This window comes from Macrobrachium nipponense, chromosome 48 (genome assembly GCF_015104395.2).
Source record: "Macrobrachium nipponense isolate FS-2020 chromosome 48, ASM1510439v2, whole genome shotgun sequence".
NCBI classification, from domain to species: domain Eukaryota; kingdom Metazoa; phylum Arthropoda; class Malacostraca; order Decapoda; family Palaemonidae; genus Macrobrachium; species Macrobrachium nipponense.
Genome location: NC_087223.1, coordinates 19,202,411 through 19,225,660, shown reverse-complemented (window position 1 = coordinate 19,225,660; position 23,250 = coordinate 19,202,411). Strand labels below are relative to the sequence as shown.

Below are 23,250 nucleotides of genomic sequence, written 5' to 3'. Positions count from 1 at the left end.
TCCCTCGGGAGACCGTGCAGCCAAGTTTCGGCGCCAGAGTTCGCTCGGCGCCAAGACGCGGCACGGAGCAGAAGGCTGGTGAGAGACGACTCAGGTGACCTCTTGCCAGGCCAGCGGCCGCTCTTGCAGCGACCAGCTGGTAACCCGGGTTTTCCCCCCTAAGAAGACTCCTTCGGGACCTTCTAAGGGCCCGTCTCGCTCCGGCGATTCGGGGAGCTCTTCTGCTGGTCCTCCTGCTCCCTCGGGAACAGGGCCCGTCTTTTCTTCTACCAAGGAGAAGAAGACGGGACCAGAGGAGTACCAGCTTTCTGGCTGGCACTTCCTCGCCTGGTTCTAGCGGTTCTGCTGCTAAACCAGGATCCGCCTCGGCTTCTCGTTAGCGAGAAGTACCGAGTGGACGGTCTCCCGCGGGAGAGACCGTCCAGCCAAAGTCTTGACACTCGAGCTCGCTCGCCGCAAGACCGAAGCGCGGAGCAGAAGACTGGCGAGTGTCGTGCAGACGAATCTCGCTAGGCCAGTGGACGCTCTCGCAGCGACCAGCTGCCTGCTCGGGTTGACGTGACGGTCGCTGACCAGCCACGGGTTGAGGCGAGGAAGGGGTCCCCGCGGTCGTCGGTACCAGCCACGGCTGGTACCAGCGGCTCGACGCGCCGAGAGGACGCTCGCCGGTCTCACCGCGACAACGAGCCTAGCAGGTCACCTGACGCCGCTCCCATCGGGACCGGGTGGAGACGGTAACCAGCAACAGCTCGCCTGACGCTAGAGATCAGCGTCGACGTTCTCAGCCGAGGCCTCTCGACCCAGGCGAGCGGCAAGGCTAGGCCTGCTGCTCGATCGCCACTGCGGTGTGACGATCAGCAGCAGCCCTCCAAGCACGCTGGTCCTGCCACGACGACTTAGGGGGAGGCGTCAGGTCTGCCTCTCCTGTACCTTCAAACCTCCTCGGGCTACACCGGGAGGTGGGAGGAGCGAGGTACCTATGAGTGATCGCGAGAGGTGCGCCGCTCGCGATCCCGCTATGACGCCGTATGGACCAGGCACGGTTCTAGGACCGACCAGGACATACGCGCAAGTAGCTGGAGGCGACCGTCAGGGGTCTGCCGCTGTTCCTCCTTCTGAAGGAGGAGTATCTCGGGATCTGTTCTTGTTGGAGGGACTGGATGGTCCTACTCCGCAAGACACGGTTACTCCCGAGATACAGAGGAATTTGCAGAAGTCATTAAGCTGATTCGTCAGCATAATGACCTTGCGGAAGAATTGCCGCCCTCCCACCAGCAGAGCCCACGTCTCTGCTCGAGTCGTTTGGGGCCCGAGAGGGAAACCCAAACCGACCGCGGATGGTCTGCCGCTTTATCGGAACTTGCCGATTCTGTCTCGAACCAGAGTCTCTCGTCTCCGGACAAGAAGGCTCTCTCAGTTCTGGCCGTCGATCAAGCTACTTCCACCTCCTCTACTGCGACAGCGGCGTTTCTACGTGTCTTCGGACACCGTATTTGAATACTCCTTCGGTCCTCCTGAGAGGTTTCGACCTCGACGAGGACTGGAATGAGTCGGAGGACGGTATCGGCTCTCTCCTGTCAGGTGGTCGATCAGCCCCACCCAGACGACGTTCACAGTGGTCGGCAGAACCCTTACCTACAGTGAGAGTTTCGTAACCCTCCGCGGGAAAACATTTTCTCCTGACGATACGTTTTTCCCAGACTCTGAGAGGCCATCGCCGCAAGGCGATGGCTGTTCCTACTCTTCTCCAACTGCTAGTTCCTTCCACTGGGAAGGCGAGGCGAGTATACAACTTCCTCCCCCATTCCCTCTCTCCTTACGGCTACGAGGGAAAGGGGAGGGATCCTACAGAGATTTCTCTGTAGGATCCCACGTTCGGGACTGCGCTACCGGGGACCTTCGGGTCCTACCTGACGTAAGCCCCGGTCGTTGAGGAGGAATCCTGCCCCATTCTCGATTTCTACGGGAATCGATGAGGACCACCAGCCGATATCGTTTGACGAATTCGGGTGGGGGTTTCAGCAGACTACGATGCTTAGAACTTCTACGGAATTTCTAACGCACGCTTCAGTGTTCGAGTTTTACGATCTCCAAACACTTACGCGAGACCACGGTCCAAAGTGAGCGAGACGAGAATCCCCGATATACACGATAATCGGGAACCTCGCCTATGCTCGAATTCCTGAATTTCTAGCATTGGGAAGAAGACTGCTGCTGAAGAAACTATCTCACATAGGCGACCAACCTGGACTAGAGAAGATCGGACGGGAATATCCAGTTTGGCTTGAACTATCGTCTTAGTATTCTGTTCACCATTGAAGCTTTCCTTCGAGGAAGACTTCTCCTTCACTCTCTTTGATAGAGATCGAAGGTGGTCGATCTCAATCCTTATTTTGTTTTCTTGAAGGAAAGAATTTAGGATGGAGATCGTTGTTCAGAATCCTACAAATACTACGTATATTAACCTCGTGACATGATTCTACTAAGCAGTTGAATTGTCCGAGGGGTAGGCGGCATATCCTAGTTAATCTACGGATTGCGACTTATAAGAGAAGTATTCTAATTGAACTGCAAACTCGGGTTGCCTGCAACCTCCCAGGAGTTTTCAGTTTCAATTTTATATACTTATGGTTTTGTCACGACAACACCATTTCAACTTTTATATTTACCGAAATTCGTTTCGCCTAAATATATTGCTCGAGCATATCTTTTATGCTCGGTAGTTCTAGCCGAACGCATTCCCTCGTGGATAATGGATTACCTGGCAACTCAGGATGACGAGTCAGCGAGAGCTCAGGCTCAACTACTGCGTATTGAACTGCCTGATAGCAGCTCAGTATCAGCTGGGCCTCCGATATGCACGGTCATTGTGTCTCTCTCTGCCCTGCTTTGATTGACTACCGAACCGTATCTCTGCCCAACAATCATGGACTTAGGTCTCTGTTACGGGGATTCTCGCAATAATGAAGGACCATCTACTGCTGTGACGCTAGATTCCATCGCCTTCGACATTGCGAGAATTTTCAACAGAGATATCTCTTGACTCTTTCATCTTTCTGTTTACCGCACGGTAACAGAAGTCTGTACAAGTCTCCCGCTGCATCGCACTGCGATAATGCGAATGATTTTGCAGACATCTGAGTTTGTCTTCAAAATATCTCTTATTCGTAGTACAATTGTTCATTGTTCAACCGAATTACGAGATCTGTCAGAAGACATCGCCTACTCTCCGACCTGACAGCTCTACTTCCAAATGTTCAGCCATGAGAAGCAGTTCTTCAGGCGGCTTTCCCCTGTGTTTTCATTACTGAAGAACGCCCCGCTTCATTGCAACTACGACTTCTCACCGGACAGCAATGAAATAGCGGTTAGCGTTTTCAGTCATTTGTAAGCACAGGTTATGAATCTTGAGAATCCTTCTCTCGATTCATTGTGAAGACGTAGGTTGCATTCAATATCTACCTTCGTCTTCAACGGTACATAGTGTTGTTTCTCCTTAGCTGAGATTCAACAACCATGAGATGTTTTACCTTCAGGGACCTCGGTCTCTAGATGGCAATTGACTTTCGCCCTGTTGGGCCACAATTGGCATTTCAAGAGAATCATCACCTCGCTGTTCGCCGCATTGGTGCACAAACAAATACATTATTTGTTTGGTCTCTCGGCATAACCCTTTAAAGGCGAAGGTCACGTGACTTACTCGGATGCTTTGACAACTTGCCTCCTACCGAACGCAGTCAGTCGGCAGCTGTCAGAGCGGCCGAGTCAGTTACGAACTACGCTGTTGACTTAGTTCGGTTGTTACAGAGCAATCATTACTTCGTTTTAATAGCTTGTCACAGTACCCATACCATTGACACCCACCATGGAGTGTCGGTGTCCTATCCACTACCGATAACTTCGCTGCATGGGGATAGGAGATGCGAGAGACTTCGTGGCAACGGACAGACCAGTATGGTACTGGACATCACCGAAGTAGAGAAGAGGGATAGGTCATGCGACTATTTCCTTCTTTTCCTCTGAGGAACTGCATGACTTCTCCTGCGAAGTCAAGCATCCAGGGGATGGGGATCCGTGGACGCTCGATTTCGTACCGAACTTCGTAGCGAAAGACTCAGAACCCTTTCGGTCCCTGACGATTGGTTCGCCACGTCGTTCACAATCCCCTCCCTAATGGACTTCACCGCCTTCGATGCGAAGGATATGCTGCCTTGTCCGCAAGAACTTCTCCGTGGCGCAGGTACTGAAGGCAGGGGTATGGTCAAACCAGACCACATGCCCTTCCTTCTACTTCGGGATATTGCCCACAGGTCCTTGGATCTTTTTCCTTGGGACCCGTGGTGGCTGCTCAACACGTTGTGTAGCGAACCCAGACCCTCGCAGGCTGAACAGCATCGAGTCCTGGTGTGACCATAAGAATGGATGAGTGAATGAGAGTGTGACTGGCTCCTCTTCCCATCTTTTTCTTCCCCTCTACCTGTGGTTAGAGGGACACGGTCGTCACCCTGCTGGATAAGGACAAGATGCAGGTGAGCTACTCAACAGAGCCCCATCCTATCCCTTTCACTAGGGATAGGAGCGTATATCCACCATTCCTCCAACAAGGGGGAGGAAGTGGATGCCAGCTTGAGACAACCCATACTTTATGTTGCCTCTTGCAAACAGGAACAAGAAAAGTTCTTGCTTGCTGGTACGAAGAGATACGCTTGCCTCTCTCTTAGTACTCGGCCCAGAGGTCTGACCATTGATCCTGCGGTGCACACCCCGATCAATCGGGGGGGAAAAGAAAACCAGAGGGGAGGGGGCCTTTGGGTATCCCTCCCTCGCTCTTACGACCAGGGAGGCATTCCAGGGATGGACGAACACCAGTCTGTTCATCAAAAGACTCAGATTCCTCCCACCAAGAAGTGAGTCTTTCTATTGTTTAAAGGACGAGGGTTTGTATTACGTATCGGAACAAATGACAATTTGTCGAAAATTGCATTTTTCCTAACTATACAAACCTGAGGTCCTTTACATATAGTCCCACCTCATGCCACCCCTCACTCTGCAACTTTTTGCATGGGCCTAAAGCAAAAGTGATTCGCGCACGATCGGACAAGCAGTTAACTACCGTTCTCCCCTTGTTCGAAGCTTACGACCGTCCCAGCTGCCGCTAGTTACCTTCCTATTGTTAAAGGACCTCAGGTTTGTATAGTTAGGAAAAATGCAATTTTCGACAAATTGTCATTTTCCTAGAGTATTTTGGTTGGTTGCTCATTAAGAATTTACTGTTATTTTTTTGCTGATCAATTGCAATTAACCTCCTAGGGGCTAATGCTAAACATGGCAAAATACATTTAACCCCCCCCCCCCCCCCCCCCCCCCCCCCCCCCCCCAATCCCTAGTGGCTTTTGTATCCACGGAACTGTTCCTTGCAGTCCATGCCAAGAAGTACCTTTGTCTTCATGTTGGCATTTTCCCAGTTGCAGTTAGGTTGGGGTATTTGATAGAGCGGTCATTGTTTAAACTTATGTTAGACAAGAAAGAACGAGACAGTTCAGATGTCATGTAGCCTAGCGTACTGAATCTCATAGCCTAATCTTTGATAAGCAGCTGGTTGTGCTATGTTATAAATACTGAAATTGGACCGTTCCTTCCTAGATAGTGATCCCCAACAAGGTGGGGGATTGTTATCCAGGGCTACTAGGCGGTCACTATCTAGGAAATATCCCAAAAATTTACAATGATTTCCAAATGGAGTGGATTAGGCTGTTACAATATTCGATTAAGTATCGAGAGGTTAAGCCTCTGACTGCTTGCAGGTAGTAAAATGCCAGTATGTGATAGGTAACGATTTATCGAATGTTATTTTATGTGTATGCTGCAGGCCTGATGGCTATATGAGTGCTTTGGAAGTGAAAGATGCTAAAAGAAGCTTTATGGCATATTATGTTCTTTCAATATGGTCTTATACAAACTCTATGTCGTATTTTTCAGATATATCTGGTACGTAGTTACGGAACATCGCAACAATGTCTCACTACAACTTCAAGAAGATCACAGTCGTGCCTAGTGCAAAGGTAACAATAGTTTTCAATTTTATTATGACTGCACTTGCGTCGTCCATTTTCATATTTTGTAGTCCTCGTTTCTTCGTACAACTGTATACTTTTTTTTTTTTTTTTTTTTTTCTCTCTCTCTCTCTCTCTCTCTCTCTCTCTCTCTCTCTCTCTCTCTCTCTCTCTCTCTCTCTCTCTCTCGCTCTCTCTCTCTCCAGAAACTATAATTTACTCACACTTTTATAGACATACTATATAATTTTATTTGAAATAATTACTGGTAGATGAGAAAAAAAAAAAGTGGTTACTGATTGCTGAAACTATTTGTTCCATCAACAGGTATCCCCATTTATTCTCGCCTTTTGATGAAGAATGTTTTTGGTTGCTTTTGTGCCACACTACCATGGCTGTTATATGTTGTGCTTTGGTGTCTGCATTTTGATGATTCCACCAATTTCATACTTGAAAGATATCTAATAACTTATTTATTCTTCCAGGACTTTATTGACATCATACTCTCCAAAACTCAGCGTAAAACACCTACAGTCATACACAGGCACTTCAAGATATCACGTATACGTAGGTTTTACATGAGAAAAGTCAAGTACACTCAGCAGAACTTCCACGACAAATTGACAACCATCCTCACCGATTTCCCAAAACTTGAAGTAAGTGTTTGTCATTTGTGGCTTATTTTTATATTTGGAATTTATCTTTGGATTTAATGTATTAAAAAGTCATAATTTTGGTTGATAAATGATTTATATGTTGAAGAAAATTGTCAGGGAATGCACTCTTAAATACAGTTTCTCTGTCTCATCACGTTATGGAACTAGCGCACAAACAGTGAAGAGAGTTGCTGTTATCATTGTAACCTTTTTTATAAGTAACACCATCTGCTAATGAGAATACCATTCTGGTTTCATTTAGGCACAAAAAAAAAGAGTTTGAGTAAGAAATTGCATTAGTAATACAGAATATAGCATCTCATCTCTGTACATTTGACATTCTAATGAGTCAGCGTAGGAATATAAAATTAACCATTTAAACCTTAACTTTTCAGGATGTCCACCCATTTTACGCCGATCTGATGAACACCCTATACAACAAAGATCATTACAAGCTTTCGCTGGGTCAGATAAACATGGCTAAGCACCTCATAGACAAAGTCGGAAGCGATTACACCAAACTCCTGAAGTACGGTGACAGCTTGTATCGATGCAAGCAGCTGAAGAAGGCTGCCATGGGTCGGATGGTGACCATCATGAAGAAGCAGGCACCTCCCCTCAAGTACTTGGAAGATGTCCGTCAACACATGTCCAGGTTGCCTTCCATAGACCCCAACACCCGAACACTCTTGCTTTGTGGTTGTCCAAATGCTGGTAATTTACAAAACTATGTTATTTTCTGATATTTATGTGTTTGGAAATTTATGTATAGTGAAGTTTTTCTGCCTCCTGAATCGTTTACTCCATGTGCATTGTCTTATAAAGTAATGGATGTTAAAGTTTTAAAATTATCCATACCACGCTCAAGTTCTTAACACTCATTTGAAAATAAGTTCTTAGGACCAGCCATATTTTAGCATGATGTAAGAACAGTTTGAAGTGAAGGGGGGGAAATTAGAGCAGGATATACTTGAATTTAAATACACTTAGGTGTGAAGGAAAAGGTGGAGCTGTGATACAGCTGAGAGAAATATGTTTTGATTAAACATAGGTCCTAAAGAATTTACTAAAATTGGTTAACTAGACTGTTGAGTAACCTGTAGGTATGCATATATTTCAGTGAGTGTCATTAAATTACTTGTTAACTTTAAAAAGAACGTACGCAAATTGGTAAAAGTTAGAGATTAAAGATTCAATGTGAATGAAACCATAGGAAAGGTAAAGGTTATGTAGGAACTATGAAATGCAGTAAATAGTGAGCTGCAGATTCAAACGAGGCTGTCAATCTTTTTATAAAGTTATTGACTTGACATTCACATTTACATCTGAATGATCTTGCTTTCCAGATAGGTTACTAATACCCTCGTTTTCTTTTCTCTCAGGCAAATCATCTTTCATTAACCTGACTACAAATGCAGATGTGGAGGTGCAGCCTTACGCATTTACCACAAAATCATTGTATGTTGGCCACACGGATTACGAATATCTTAGGTGGCAGGTTAGTAGTTCAGTGTAATGTGTTGGTTACTATAATAATAACCAAGAAACTGGTCACTATATGCCACCATTTGCATGTAGATAATAGGTAGAAATATTTCCCAAGTGTTAATCATACCATAAGGTATTACAACGTAAGGGATTAAATAATTTTTGGTGGTATTTAACGAACATTGGCTAGAATGAATTTGGGACTTGTTTTCATTGTGCATTTCTTCACAGGTAGTCGATACTCCCGGTGTCCTGGACCGACCGTTCGACGAAATGAACACAATTGAGTTGCAAGCTATCACAGCCCTTGCTCACATCCGGTCTGTGGTTGTCTTTATTCTGGACATCTCGGAAACGTGCGACGTTGAAATTGAACAGCAAATGAAAATCTTTGAGAGCATCAAGCCTCTGTTTGCAAATAAGGTTGGGTATATTAAACGTTTGTCAAATTTTATTGCAGAAGGTTTTGATGTTGTGGTATTCTTGTGTTATCCCTGAATAATTGTACGTACAGTTAATAGCTGCTCTATTCACATTAATTGTATTGGATATATGAGGATTTCATTTAATATTCATATCTCAAGCAGTACGACTTCAGTAAATTAATAGAACATTGGGAAGTAATTAAAAACTAAATTTATTTCAAATTTTATTTCTGTGCAGCCTTTGATTGTCGCTTGCAACAAAATTGACGTCATGAACTTGGAGCGGCTAGGGAAGGAGTACCCAGCAAAGAGGGCGCTGATCACTGCGCTAGAGAAGGAGAACATCCCTGTTCTGGAAATGTCGACACTTACCCAGGAGGGTGTAATGGATGTCAAAAAGCAGGTAGGTTTTATTTCTGTTCAAGTTATTATCAATACGCTCCCCTTCAGGCTCTTGCTACGCTTTATGACCCTTTTGCCTCGGTTACTATTCATCCATTTCCACCTCTGTATTATGACTGCTGTCTGTCTCCAGCTTCACCTCCTGTAAAAAGCAGATAATTTTTTCAAACCTTATTAGCAAAAATAGTTTATAATAGTAAAATATGAATACAGATCTTTGCCAAGTGCACAGGTTACATTGAATTAGGTTTCGGTTATCAGGCCCCAACAAACCATCTAACAGTTTTCACCTTGTCATACCCTATGTCAATCAAATAATGTAATGTCCCCCTTAGAATCTTTGCTTCGCCAATGGGAGGAAAGTAATCATGTTTGTTTAGGGCTGTACACAGCCATGAAATTTTACTTCTAGTTACATTAAGTTTTTGTTTCATACAATCAACTTACCTGTCAGATATATACATAGCTAAGACTCCGTCGTCCCCGACAGAAATTCAAATTTCGCGCCACTCGCTACAGGTAGGTCAGGTGATCTACCGGCCTGCCCTGGGCGGCAGGACTAGGAACCATCCCCATTTTCTATCATATTTTCTCTGTCGCCGGTGGTATCAACATTGTTGCTATTACCTCCTGACTTAGATTCTTATTTCATCCTTTGATCATCGTTTCTCGGCTTTTTGGTGACGTATCTGGATCGTGTTTTTGGCATTCGCTACTGTGGACTGTTTTTGGAATTGCTTTTTGGATTTTTCTCAGTATGTCTGATTCAAATGTGAGTGTGAGAATGTGTGTGAATGTAGGCTGCAGGGTGAGGATACCGAAAGCTTCGGTTGATCCTCACACTGTATGCCGTAAATGTAGGGGGTTTCAGTGTTCTGCTAATAATACTTGTAATGAATGCGAGGGATTAAATGCAGAAGAGTGGAAGACTTTAACTTCTTATTTGAAGAAGTTAGAGAGGGATAGGGTTAGACGTCTGAAAGGTGTGAGTTCAAGGTCTATTGAGCCTTTTACTGATAATTCTAATCCTACTGATTTAGATTCTCCCTATGTTTCTCATTCACAAAGTGTACTTTCGGAATCGGCCTCGGAAATCGCCGATCTGAAAGCTACGATTCGAGACATGAAGTCCAAAATGGCGGACTTACAAGGTAAGGCTAGTGAAAGTGAGCATTACAGTGAAGTGAGTTCCCCCAGTGTTGTGGAGGGGGCGTTTGATCGTCCCTGCGACGCTCCCAGGCCTAGACCTCTTCCAAGCTCCCATGCCCAGAGGAGAAGGAAAGTCGAAAGCCTTAAGGAGGTCGTGGGGAATCCCCAACGGTCAGACGTCCCTTCAGCTAGCTCTGTTTCGTGGCAGGCTGCTCAAGGGCGCTCTAGAAAAAGCGTCCTTCGTGAGTGTTTCTCATCCTCTCCCTCTCCCTCACCTAAACGAGGGTGGAAGGAGTCGAATTTATCGAGGCCTCTGAAGCGTCATATGAAAGAACCCGAAATTGATTCGAGCCCAGAGCGTTTCTCAGATGACGCTCCCTCTTCTATTAAGAAGGCGAAGGTGGCGTCAGCATCACCCGGCGAGTACGCAGAAGTACCCTTTCCTACTTCTCCCCCGATTGATGACGAAAGGCGTCATGCAGTTGATGTGGGAGAAGCTTCAAGGAGAATTATTATGGCAGTTCAAGAGCAACTGGCCTCTCTAGTGGGAGTTTTAGCGCCTCGTAGGAAGGACGTTGCGCTTCCAATCAAGAAGTCTCGTCCTCTCTCCCCTGCTAAGCGAGAAGCGTCATGCAGACGTGAAGCTTCTAAACATATTACAGAAGCTTCGGGTTCGAGAGCGAGATCGGTTGTTTACGAAAGTTACGTAACGCCAGAGAGACGTGAGACGTCTTTTAGACATGAAGCGTCTTTGAAAGCTGTTGGTAGACGTGAAGCTCCAACCAATATTTTGGCGCCAAGTAGGACGCCTTTTGAGAGCGGAGCGTCTTCCAGGCGCGAGGCGTCATCCGGACGTCAGCAGCCAAGTAAGCGGGAGGCGTCAGCCAGGACGCTTGGCGGACGAGAAGCGTCATCCAAGCGGGAAGCGTCTTCTATTTATCGAGAGAAGCCTGAGCTTTTGGCGCCTTCCAAGGCTATTAAAGCGGGGAAGAGGAAAGAATATCATTCCCTTAGCCCCTCTCCTATTAGGAGTTTGTCTCCTCCAGAGGAGGAACGTACAGAGGTGGGAGCGGAGACTCATTTAGATCCCGAGTTGAAGGAAACTCGATGAAGAATATCAAGGAAGAGAAGGACTGTCGAACTATAAAGTTTTGACTGCCTTGCTTCTAGAGGAGTATGGAGACGAATTGACTCCTGCCGCTCCTCCTTCTCCGCGCTCTCTGTTTTCGAGTGCTAAGACGAAGAAGTCTTCGTCTTTTCTCAAAATGAAGCCCACCATTTCAATGAAGAGGGCTCTACAATCCTTAGACTCGTGGATGAAGTCTAAGAAGGACTTAGTAGAACGGTCTTCTGCATGCCTCCAGCGAGACTAGCTGGTAAAAGAGGCATTTGGTATCAGACGGGAGAGAATATGGGTATTGCTCTCCCGTCTACGTCAGAAGCAGACTTTTCGACCTTAGTTGACGCTTCACGTCGACAAGGTCTCAACTCGGCACGGATTACGTGGGGCATTTCTGAACTGGACCATCTCCTCAAGGGACTCTTTCATGTATTGGAAGTTTTCAACTTCTTAGATTGGTCCCTTGAGGCGATGTCCAAGAAAGCCCATGATTCGGAAGGAATCGAACCGGAAGCCCTTTTGTGCATATTGTCTTGTATAGACAAAGCGGTACAGGATGGCTCTTTTGAAATCTCCTCTTTGTTTGGAGCAGGTCTTCTAAAGAAGAGGACGGTATATGGTGCCTTTTTAACCAAGGCAGTCTCCCACGCTCAGAGGGCAGCGCTGCTGTATTCGCCTTTGTCTGACTTTTGTTCCCTTCTCAGTTGGTGAAGGACATTGCTCATTCATTAACTGAGAAGGCGACTCAGGAATCTTCTGACGCAGTCAGCAAGGAAGAAGAAGCCTGCTTCTACATCTGACAAGAAAGGACCGAGTACATCGGTTCAGCCCTTTCGAGGTGGTCCGACCTCCAGACCTCCCGCAAGAAGGAAGGCTCCGGAGAAGAGAGGTAGGTCTGCCTTTCGTCCCTTTAAAAAGGGAAAATGAAGCTTCTCTCCTCCAAGCACCAGTAGGTGCCAGGCTCCTGGGATTTGTGGAGGCCTGGACACTTATTAAACACAGACGCGTCATCGTTGGCTATAATAAGGAAGGGATATCGTATCCCTTTCCTGAACACTCCTCCCCTAACGTCAATACCAAGGGAACTAACAGCCAAGTACAAGGATCCTGTGCTGAGGGATACTCTTCGATCGATGGTGGAACAAATGTGGGACAAGAGAGCGATAGAACTAGTACTAGATCAAAACTCCCCGGGGTTTTACAATCGCATTTCTGGTTGCGAAAGCCTCGGGAGGCTGGAGACCAGTACTGGACGTCAGCTCTCTGAACAAATTTGTTCGGAAGGAAAAGTTCTCCATGGAGACTTCTGCTTCAGTCCTGGCGTCATTACGACAAGGAGATTGGATGGTGTCTCTAGATCTCCAGGACGCCTACTTTCACGTCCCGATCCACCCTTCATCGAAGAAGTACCTCCGTTTCATGACGGGGGGAAGGATCTTTCAGTTCAGAGCCTTGTGTTTCGGCCTGTCCACAGCTCCTCAGGTCTTCACAAGCCTGATGAAGAATGTGGCGAGGTTTCTTCACCTCAAAGGAGTAAATATCTCTCTGTATCTGGACGACTGGCTCATCAGGGCCAGATCAGAGAGACAGTGCTTGGAGGACCTAAAGTTAACTTTAGATCTGATCAAAGCGTTGGGATTGCTCGTGAACCTCGAGAAGTCGCAGCTGACCCCCAGACAGGACTTAGTCTATCTGGGGATTCGGATGGATTCTCGGGGTTTTCGAGTATTTCCTTCGCAAGAGAGAATCGCAAAAGGTTTGCGGATAGTCTCTCTCTTCTTAAGGAAGGAACATACGTCGGCGAGGGAATGGTTGAGCCTTCTAGGGACCCTTTCCTCGCTCGAACAGTTCTTCCCGCTAGGAAGACTTCATCTACGTCCGCTTCAATTCTTCCTCAAGAAGTCTTGGAGTTGGAAAACTGGACAACTTTCGGACGTCTTTCCCATTCCAGTGGAGATAAGATCGCACCTGGAATGGTGGTTGCCCCCTCTGGAAGAGAACAAAGGGATCTCTCTAAGGACACAGAACCCAGACCTAGTGTTGTACTCCGACGCGTCGGAGAAAGGTTGGGGAGCAACATTAGGCTCGAAGGAGGTGTCAGGCACCTGGGAACCAGCGCAGGTGACTTGGCACATAAACTGCAAAGAGCTCTTTGCCGTGCATCTGGCTTTGAAGAGTCTAGAACCTCTGGTGTCGAACAAAGTAGTGCAAGTAAACGTGGACAACACCACCGCACTTGCCTACATTCGAAAACAGGGAGGGACTCACTCCTCGTTCCTTTACGAACTGACGAGAGACCTTTTGCTTTGGACGTCTCACAGGAACATCTCCCTTCTGACAAGGTTCGTGCAGGGAGTAAAGAATGTGAGGGCGGACAGACTCAGCAGGAGGAACCAGGTCCTTCATACAGAGTGGACCCTACACGAGGAAGTGTGTCAAGATCTCTGGTCGCTGTGGGGGACACCTCATGTGGATCTCTTCGCCACATTCATTTCCAAAAGGCTGGCAGTCTTTTGCTCGGTCGTGGAAGATCCAAGAGCTCTTATGGTAGACGCCTTCCTGCTAGATTGGTCTCGAGTAGACGTATATGCTTTTCCTCCATTCAAAATCCTGGGATTAGTAATAAAAAAGTTTGTGGCGTCAAAGGAGACGAGGATGACATTGATAGCCCCCTTTTGGCCGGCCCAAGATTGGTTCACGGAGGTGGTAGAGTGGATGGTAGACTTTCCAAGATCCCTACCAAGAAGGACGGATCTTCTCAGACAACCACACTTCAAGAGGTACCATCAAAACCTCCCCGCTCTCGCTCTGACTGCCTTTCGACTATCGAAAGACTCGTCAGAGCGAGAGGGTTTTCTCGCGGAGTTGCAAGCGCGATCGCGAGAGCACGCAGAACCTCCACTACGAAAGTATATCAATCGAAGTGGGAGGTTTTTAGAAGGTGGTGTAGATCTAAGAAGTTGTCCTCCTCCACTACCTCTATAGCGGAAATTGCTGATTTCCTTCTATTCCTGAGAGAGCAATCTCATCTAGCTGTATCCACAATAAAGGGATACAGAAGTATGCTCTCGGCTGTCTTCAGGAATAGAGGATTAGATCTGGCAGATAATAAAGATCTCCACGATCTCATAAGGTCATTTGAGACTTCAAAGTCGAAGGAACCGGTCCCTCCGAACTGGAACCTAGACGTGGTCCTCAAGTTTCTTTCATCTGAAAGATTCGAACCTCCTCATCTAGCTTCGTTTCGAGACATCACCAGAAAATGCCTATTCCTATTATCTTTAACTACGGCAAAGAGAGTTAGTGAATTACATGCTCTGCAAGATAAAGTAGGTTTCAAGGGAGACTCAGCTATTTGCTCGTTTAAGACACTGTTTTTAGCTAAGAATGAGAATCCCTCGAATCCCTGGCCTAAGTCATTTGAAGTCAAAGGTATATCGAGTCTCGTAGGAAGAGAAGCAGAAAGATCTCTATGCCCTGTAAGAGCTCTAAAGTTTTACATTCAGAGAAAGCATCAGATGGGAGGCTCTAGACAAGGTCTTTGGTGCGCGGTAAAAGACCCCACAAGACTGATGTCCAAGAATGCGCTGGCATTCTTTGTGAGGAACGTCATTACAGACGCGCATAAGGTCTGTTCTGACGAACAGTTACGACTGTTGAAAGTTAAAGCTCATGAAGTGAGAGCAGTAGCGACGTCTCTCTCGTTTTATAAGAATATGTCGCTTAAAAACATCATAGATACGACATTTTGGAGATGCAACTCAGTATTTGCATCTCATTACTTGAAAGACGTTCGTGTGACATATGAGAAGTGTTTTTCTCTGGGTCCTTTTGTATCGGCGGATACGATTCTGGGTACGGGAGCCAACACCAATCCTTAAAAGTATATACTTTTCTTCTTTTTGGATATGGTCTGAATCTCTTCGAACAATGGAGGACTTGGTTTAGCACGGCGGCCGTCTATGTTGTTCAGTAAGAGAATCTTGTCATATCTAATTAGATGAGTATAATTTTTTTTTAGAAATTATGTATGTGTGCGTAGTGGTTTTGAGTTACGGTTGTTGTGACGAGTTCGGGGATAACTCGGAACAATCCTTAGTTCTAACATATGGTTAGGATCAGGTGGTCGGGATTGGTTGTGTGCTCCTTCATAAGGTGTATTGTCATATAGGTGGATCAGCACCCATTGACAAAGTCCTTTCAGGCTCTGCCGAGTAAGCGGATAAGACCCCATCGGCAGACCCACAAGAACTCTTGGCCATAGATCATATATCTCGCTAAAGTTTCTTGAGGTGATGCAGACTACTGGGCAAACACCCACGAAGTCTACCACCTATCAAGTAGGAACCAAGGTTTTATTTATACCTACAACATATGTTGTTTACCTGTCTATTCCATATAGTAGCTGTCTCTTACCCTCCACCGAAAGGTGCCAATCAGCTATGTATATATCTGACAGGTAAGTTGATTGTATGAAAATGATATTGTTATGTTAATAAAAAAGTTTCATACATACTTACCTGGCAGATATATACAATTAAAGGCCCACCCAGCCTCCCCGCAGGAGACAGGTGGAAGAGAGAAAATATGATAGAAAACGGGGATGGTTCCTAGTCCTGCCGCCCAGGGCAGGCCGGTAGATCACCTGACCTACCTGTAGCGAGTGGCGCGAAATTTGAATTTCTGTCGGGGACGACGGAGTCTTAGCTATGTATATATCTGCCAGGTAAGTATGTATGAAACTTTATTGTAACATAACAATATCATTTTGTTTTTTTTAGGCCTGCGATCGCCTGATAGCTCACCGTGTGGATGGAAAGCTCCGCACAAGAAAGGCGGATTCCATCTTGAATCGGGTTCACGTAGCCATGCCTGCAAAGAGGGACGTCAAAGAAAGGAAACCGTTCATTCCTGGTATGGCACATTTACTTCTTTTCACCTCGTGCGGTGCTTTTACTGGACCTCCTTTCATATTCTCTTTCTTCCATCTTAGTTCCCACCCTCTTCTAATAATAGATTCATAGTACAACTGCAAGTTTCCCTCATTTTATAACTACCAAACCTTTTACTGTCAATTTGTTTCAGTGCTGAATGACCTCATAGGTCCCAGTGCTTATCCTTTAGTCTAAATTCAAATTTAGTTCATTTAGTGTTTTCACCCCTTTTTAACAGTTAACACCGACAGTGGGTCCTATGTGGCTTTTTTCTAGGTGCTATTTTTATGCAGCTTCCCGAGGCTATAGCTTCAGTACTACTGCTGTTCACCTTTCATCTCATGTAGCTCTAATTTTCATATTCATTTGAGGCCAATCGTACATCAGTTTTTCTCAGTTCATTCAAAACTTATTCTAATTTTCAAAGCCAATTAAAAACAAGTCCTACTTTAATCAGTACAGCTCATTCAAGTTAAAACCTACTCTTGATTTATGTAGGCCATTCAGAACAAATCCTACTCTGATTTCTGCAGCTGATCCAAAACAAATCTTACCAAGCTTTGGTAAATAATTATCTATTACAACCCACAAATGGCTGTCTTAATCTTATTCACACCCAACATTCTACAGCGGTCATTAAGAAGGCCCGGGAGCAGAAGGGCGAAGCGGAGCCGAAGCCTCTGAAGAAGTTGGAGAGAGACCTGGAGGAGGAGCTCATGGAAGACTACACTCTGGATTTGAACAAAAACAAGGACTTGGAAAGCGACGAGTGGAAGTATGACGTCATCCCACACTTCTGGAATGGGCACAATATTGCGGACTTTGTTGACCCAGAAATATTCAAGGTAAGTCGACGGATACTTATGTGCTTTTTAGTCTTGGCCAAATCCTGTATTGGGCCCCCTGTCGACTGTGCTGTTTTTGATGTACGTACATCATTATTTTCTCGAGAATGCACAGGGATGAAGACCTGCATCAAATGGAAATATAGTTCAAAAGTGCACAAGATTAATACCTGTTTTGCTTTAGATCTATGTGCCTATCATTATAAATGCCATTTAAATTACTTTATGTAAGTAAGACTATTTTTAGCATTTTATATACCTTATCCCAGTTATATGTCAGTTTAATCCTTTCATTTAAACCCTAACTGCCATTGTAGGTTTAATGAATGTGAGGACACTCTCTCCCTTTACTGTTGACAACTAATTTGCATTGCAGAAGTTGGAACAGCTCGAAGCAGAGGAAGAAGAAAGGTTAAAGAATGGATATTACGACTTTGACATTCAGCCTGACTCGGAGATGGACAAAGAGATTGGAGATTTGGCCAAGCGAATCAAGGAAAAGAGAATCATCAATGCAATTTGCCGCAGAGTCGACAGAAGGAAGGAAAAGAGAGAGATATCTCGCGTTTCCAGGAAGCGCGAGAGGTCCGTCTCTCGTCTGCGGTCAGAGTTCGAGGAATTGGGTGTGGACATGTCTGACGTGAAAGGAGCGAACTTCACGAGAACAAAGAGTACGTCGAGACCACCTCTAAAGAAAGCGCGCACAGAAAGCATAGCTCGATCAAGATCAGCCTCAAGAACACCCCGTGATCAGTCTGGAGTTCGAGATGTTGAGGTAAGGATGTTAGAAATTTTCTTTTGAGTGTAGGCGTGGTTTGACAAACACTTTTATTGGAGTTTTTTTCCAAGATTCCCACAATATGGATCTTTCCAAGAAGCTATTCCTCTCTTGTATCATTGTTTTGTACCTTTGTTTTTGTTTTTTTTTTTTTTTTTTTTTTTATATCTGTGTCTTCCCAAGATGGTGTGTATATATATATCTATCTATCTATCTATCTATCTATCTATTCTATATCTCTATTATCCTCCTATATCTATATATCTCTTATCTACTATTCTATATTATATTCTATAATCTCTTATATATCTAATATCTATATATGCTTAATATCTCTATATATCTATCTATATCCTCTAATCTATCTATATAATATCTTCTATCTACTCTATCTATATCTATCTATCTATCTATCTATATCTCTATCTCTATCTATCGATCTATATCTATCATCTATCTATCTATAATCTTCCCTATCTATCTATCTATCTTTCTATATTATCTCTCTAATATATCTATCTATATTCTATATATCTATATCTATCTATATTATCTATCTATATCTATCTAGCTATCTATCCTATATCTATCTATATCCTTCTATCTATCCATCTATCTATCTATTCCTATCTATCTATCTATCTATTCTATATATCCTATCTATCTATATCTTCTATACATATCTATATATCTATATATCTATAGACCTACTATATATTATATATATGAATATCTATAGATTTATATATATATATATATACATATATATATAGATATATATATATATATATAGATATAATATATATAAATATATATATATATATATCATTATAACTTTGTCTTCATTACAGTTTCATATACTGTCCTGTATTGAAAGTAACTTTGATTTCCACAGATGGCATCCAAGATGAAGAGGATTGGTGAGAAATCAAGAAGCACAATCACAAAGGCCGGTAAAGTTTCAGAAAGTGATCGACGTATCGTCGACTTGAAGCCTAAGCATCTGTTCGCAGGGAAGAGAGGACTTGGTAAAACTAGTCGGAGATAAGAATTTAGAATTACTATTGTATATTTGTTATCGTTTGGTGCGTTTTTCAGTTAGATAGTTACCATACTGTTGATTAATTCAGTAGTGGTGAAAGACATTTGAAAAAAGGTTGTATGAAATTTAAATGTAACAGGGGTTTGGTATTTATAAATTTTGTATTAAATGCTGGGTAATTCATATGTATGCCAGTTCGTGTTCCATGAATATGATGTACTAAATATTTAGATGAGACCAACTTCAGGTGTAAGGTATCTTAAGTACGTACTACTAGTAGTACTTTTGAGTTCTGTAACTAAACACCGACCCAATTAAAAGAGTTGCATATAGCATCCTATGCTTTCAAATTGTCAGAAATTTGGCCCTCATACAACTGCATATTATTGTGCGTCAAGAAGTTATGTAGTTACAATTGTTTTACAGACTATACATGTGACATTTTGAAATACGTACTGTAAATGTAAATATGAATTCTGTAGAAAATTATGGCGGTAATTTTAATTTTTTGTTATGAGTAATATTACTTTTGACCAAGAATTTTGAACCATTTAATAAAAGCTACTGGGGAATTATGGTATTGTGCAACCATAAGAGCTGATGTCAAGATATGGAGTGGTTTGTTTTTGATATTTTATGTAATTGTAACAGCTAAAGAAATTGTGAAGACGAGAAGTTGAAGTAGTTTCTGTTTTGTGAATGCCTGTATATTGGCCTCCTTGCTTGTATCAAAGATTAAACTGAATTTCAAGTAATTCTTGAAGATGACCAACATGTTATTTCTACCAGATATAACAGTGTGACATGACCAACATCTAATTTCTACCAGATATAACAGAGTGACACAAGAATCTGTAATTTACAGGAAAGAAAATATATAATCTTCATATTCTGTGTTTTATTTGTTTAAACTTCATATTTATTTTTTAAAATCAGGTGTTTATATTTCAGAATTGTCATATATTAATTTCATGGCAAAATTAGAAAGCATAAGCCACTTATGAATTACTGTATACCAGTAAATATTAGTGTTGATGAAATGTGGATAATCTTGTAACAACTGTGAACTGTACATGTGAATAGATTTTAGTCAAAATACTTGAAAGAATCGGCATTGTATGTGAGAGAAATAAGTAAATATAAATAACGTGAATGTATAAATAAGTAAATATAAATGACGTGAATGTAATGTGAAAGAGCTAACATAAACAATGATTTTTATGAAGTTTAGAGCTAACGCTAGGTTATTAGAATTCGGATGGCAAGTATAGTTGATATTTTCTCTGGCAGGCGTTTAAAATAGGATTCGTGTATTGAGGAATTTACAAGAACCATTGAAAACTGCCCTCACCAGCTGAAGTAATAGAAGGAAAAACCTCCTTGGTAAGATTCTATACAGCAGACAACTCATACAAGGGAAAAGCACCTCAGTGGCGTGATCGGTATAGTCTTTGCCTTCCACTTCGGTGGCGACGAGTTCGATTCTCGGGCATTCCACTGAGGGGTGGTTGAGAGATGTGTATTTCTGGTGATAGAAGTTCACAAATCTCGACGTGGTTCGGAAGTCACGTAAAGCCGTTGGTCCCGTTGCTGAATAACCACTGGTTCTATGCAATGTAAAATCACCATATAAACAAACATACAAGGGAAAAGAAACAAGTGAATATACTCCTTTGATAGCAGGATTTGGCAGAGATCTTTAAAATAGTGTTGATCATCCACCAAGAAATGTATGATACACAGACATGTGGGCAGAGAAAGATTCACTTGCAACCACCTGTACATCCTAGCAAATAGCATGTGTGGTTCTATGGACAACGGCCGCCACTGTGCCAGAATATGGCCAGATTGTAGCCATGTGAGATGTAAGTCCAGCTTAGACAGTGGCTCATCTTTAGTCCAGTTTAAGACAGTGGCACATTCTTGTGAAATCCTTAATGAATTTGTGCTAACAACCCAAGACAGTGCTTCAGCGGCGTGGTTGGTATGGTATTGGCATCCCACCTCGGTGGTCACGGGTTCAATTCTCGGCCATTCCATTGAGGAGTGAGAGATGTGTATTTCTGGTGATAGAAGTTCACTCTCAGCGTGGTTCGGAAGTCACGTAAAGCCATTGATCCTGTTGCTGAATAACCACTGGTTCCATGCAATGTAAAAGCACCATACAAACTAACACCCAAGACAAAACACACACGGAAACAATACTACCTTTTATCTTTTTCATCTACACAGGGAAACGATACTACCTTTTATCTTTTTCATCTGGCCTTTCACCTTAGGTGAGATGCTTTTCTGCCCAAGTAGAGCTTCAGCAGCTAAACTTGAGCAGCAAGTAGTAAAGGTGTTGCCAAACCTCTCGGTACCTGCGACACATAAGTTCCTCCTGAATACTATGGAGAGAGCAAAGCCCCTGATTTTGTAAGCCCAAGATGGCTTGCATGCCATGCCAGAATTAGATGAAGCTCTTAGGTACTTCCTTTTTGTGCTTGTTGGTACTAACAGACTGTTATTCATACTCGTGTTTGGACTTCCTTTTTGTGCTTGCTGGTACTAACAAACGGTTATTCATACTCGTGTTTGGGACATCGAGTCCTGTTTGTACCTCAGCAAATGGGGTGTGGCCAAAATTGTGTAGGTCAAAGTACTTTGATGGGAAGGCTCAGCAGATTGGGACACCACTCCCTTTGTGACCGACAAGGAGCCACCAGGCCAGGGTCATCCTGAGACCAGAAGTGATCTGCATATGTTGGATTGCGTTACGAATCAGGTTGTACTGGGCATGAGGGTTGGGAAAGCAGAACACCCAGAGCTTTCTGTTTAGCTAAACAATGAACAATCCTCCTAAAATGTGCAGTTGTTAGGACCACTACAACTAAGATGGCCCAGATGTAAATAGTATGATGGCTGACAGCTTAACGTCATGGAAAACTACCCAATCCTGCACCTGCCCTGCCAACCCTTAAAAAGTGAGGTGCATCAATCCTTAAAAGGTATCCTGTACTCATCTTGAAGTTCATAGACCTCCCTACAGTTGTTTTCATGTTTTCGAAAGGTTTAACAGGGTTCCCATACTTGTGACGTAGACGTGGTTCGGAAGTCACGTAAAGCCGTTGGTCCTGTTGCTGAATAACCACTGGTTCCGTGCAACGTAAAAGCACCATACAAACAAACAAACAAACATACTTGTGACAATGGGATATGAGGGATACCTGCCTCAACATTCATCTCCATTCTTCCCTTTACCTGCTTTTCAAGTTGAGGCCTCAAAGTTTGGCTGAAGGGGCTGGGATGATAATTGTCCCTTTCTCTTGAGATATAGAAGGGTCCTGGCCTTATCCAAGTCTTGAAGTTGATGGCAGAGCCACCCCCGCAAAAGGCTTGGCTGTGGTCTGCTTCACAGACCCTGAAGAGGCTTTGAAAGATACCACTTAGAGGATTAAGATGTCTAGTGTCAGAACTCTCTTTTTTTCCACCACCATCTCGACCTTAGTCTCTGGAAAATGTAAGGAGCCCAGCACATCCATTCTCCAGATACAGTGCTTATTTAACAGCTTTCTCCAAAGGACCTATCCCATGTCTCCCAATGACAAGGCTGAGGCAGGCGTTGAAAAATGAACAGGAGTCATAAAAGCAGCTGCCAAAGCAGAACCACCAGTAGCAGTAACAACAGTGGTCCTGGCAGAATAGGCAACTGGTAAATTAGGGTATTTGCTGAGCCCAAAACAGGGATAAGCGCCTCAGCGGCGTGGTTGGTATGGTATTAGCGTCCCACCTCGGTGGTTGCGGGTTCGATTCTCGGCCACTCCATTGAGGAGTGAGATATGTGTATTTCTGGTGATAGATGTTCACTCTCGACGTAGTTCGGAAGTCACGTAAAGCCGTTGGTCCTGTTGCTGAATAACCACTGGTTCCATGCAACGTAAAAGCACCATACAAACAAACAAAATGGATAGAACTCTAGCTTTAGTAAGGTAACCTTGGATACGTCTCCGGTTAAAACCAGAGAAGACCACAATCCCTCCAGCAACTCCTTGGTCCGTAGGATGCCTCTAAGTAGTTAGCAGTGTAGGAATATCCATCCCTATGAGCTGAAAAAGAAGATTGGTCATCGGCCAACCTTCCCCATTTACCCTTTGACTGAGCCAAAGGGAACTGGTCTCTCAGGCAGAAACAGGGGTCAGAACAGAGGAAGATCCTCAAAGGGATGCGGGAAGAATGGAAGAGTGATACTTCAGATGGTATTGATGAACCCCACTTGGATTTCTCCCTCTTAGATCCAAACTTCTTCTATTGGGACAGAAACAATTGGTGCACTTTATGCAGGTAAAAGCCAGCATACGATCCCGATCCCTGCAACA

The 23,250-nt window shown here is 44.0% G+C and overlaps 1 protein-coding gene and 1 long non-coding RNA gene across 2 annotated transcripts in view; one reads left to right on the top strand and one right to left on the bottom strand.

Annotated features, from left to right (window-relative positions):
• LOC135205076 (GTP-binding protein 4-like) overlaps nucleotides 1–19,781 on the top strand; it is a 74,238-nt gene extending 54,457 nt beyond the window's left edge. The window contains exons 2-11 of the mRNA XM_064235363.1: nucleotides 5,980–6,062; nucleotides 6,539–6,709; nucleotides 7,105–7,423; nucleotides 8,092–8,207; nucleotides 8,429–8,620; nucleotides 8,861–9,025; nucleotides 16,075–16,207; nucleotides 16,858–17,072; nucleotides 17,449–17,847; nucleotides 18,746–19,781. Of these exons, the coding sequence (XP_064091433.1) occupies nucleotides 6,015–6,062; nucleotides 6,539–6,709; nucleotides 7,105–7,423; nucleotides 8,092–8,207; nucleotides 8,429–8,620; nucleotides 8,861–9,025; nucleotides 16,075–16,207; nucleotides 16,858–17,072; nucleotides 17,449–17,847; nucleotides 18,746–18,898 (1,911 nt within the window). The 5' untranslated portion in view covers nucleotides 5,980–6,014 and the 3' untranslated portion in view covers nucleotides 18,899–19,781. The remainder of the gene's footprint in view (nucleotides 1–5,979; nucleotides 6,063–6,538; nucleotides 6,710–7,104; nucleotides 7,424–8,091; nucleotides 8,208–8,428; nucleotides 8,621–8,860; nucleotides 9,026–16,074; nucleotides 16,208–16,857; nucleotides 17,073–17,448; nucleotides 17,848–18,745) is intronic.
• Nucleotides 8,834–23,250, bottom strand: part of LOC135205077 (uncharacterized) — a 52,901-nt gene continuing 38,484 nt past the window's right edge. Inside the window, exon 2 of the long non-coding RNA XR_010312405.1 lies at nucleotides 8,834–9,166. This is a non-coding gene — a long non-coding RNA (uncharacterized LOC135205077). The remainder of the gene's footprint in view (nucleotides 9,167–23,250) is intronic.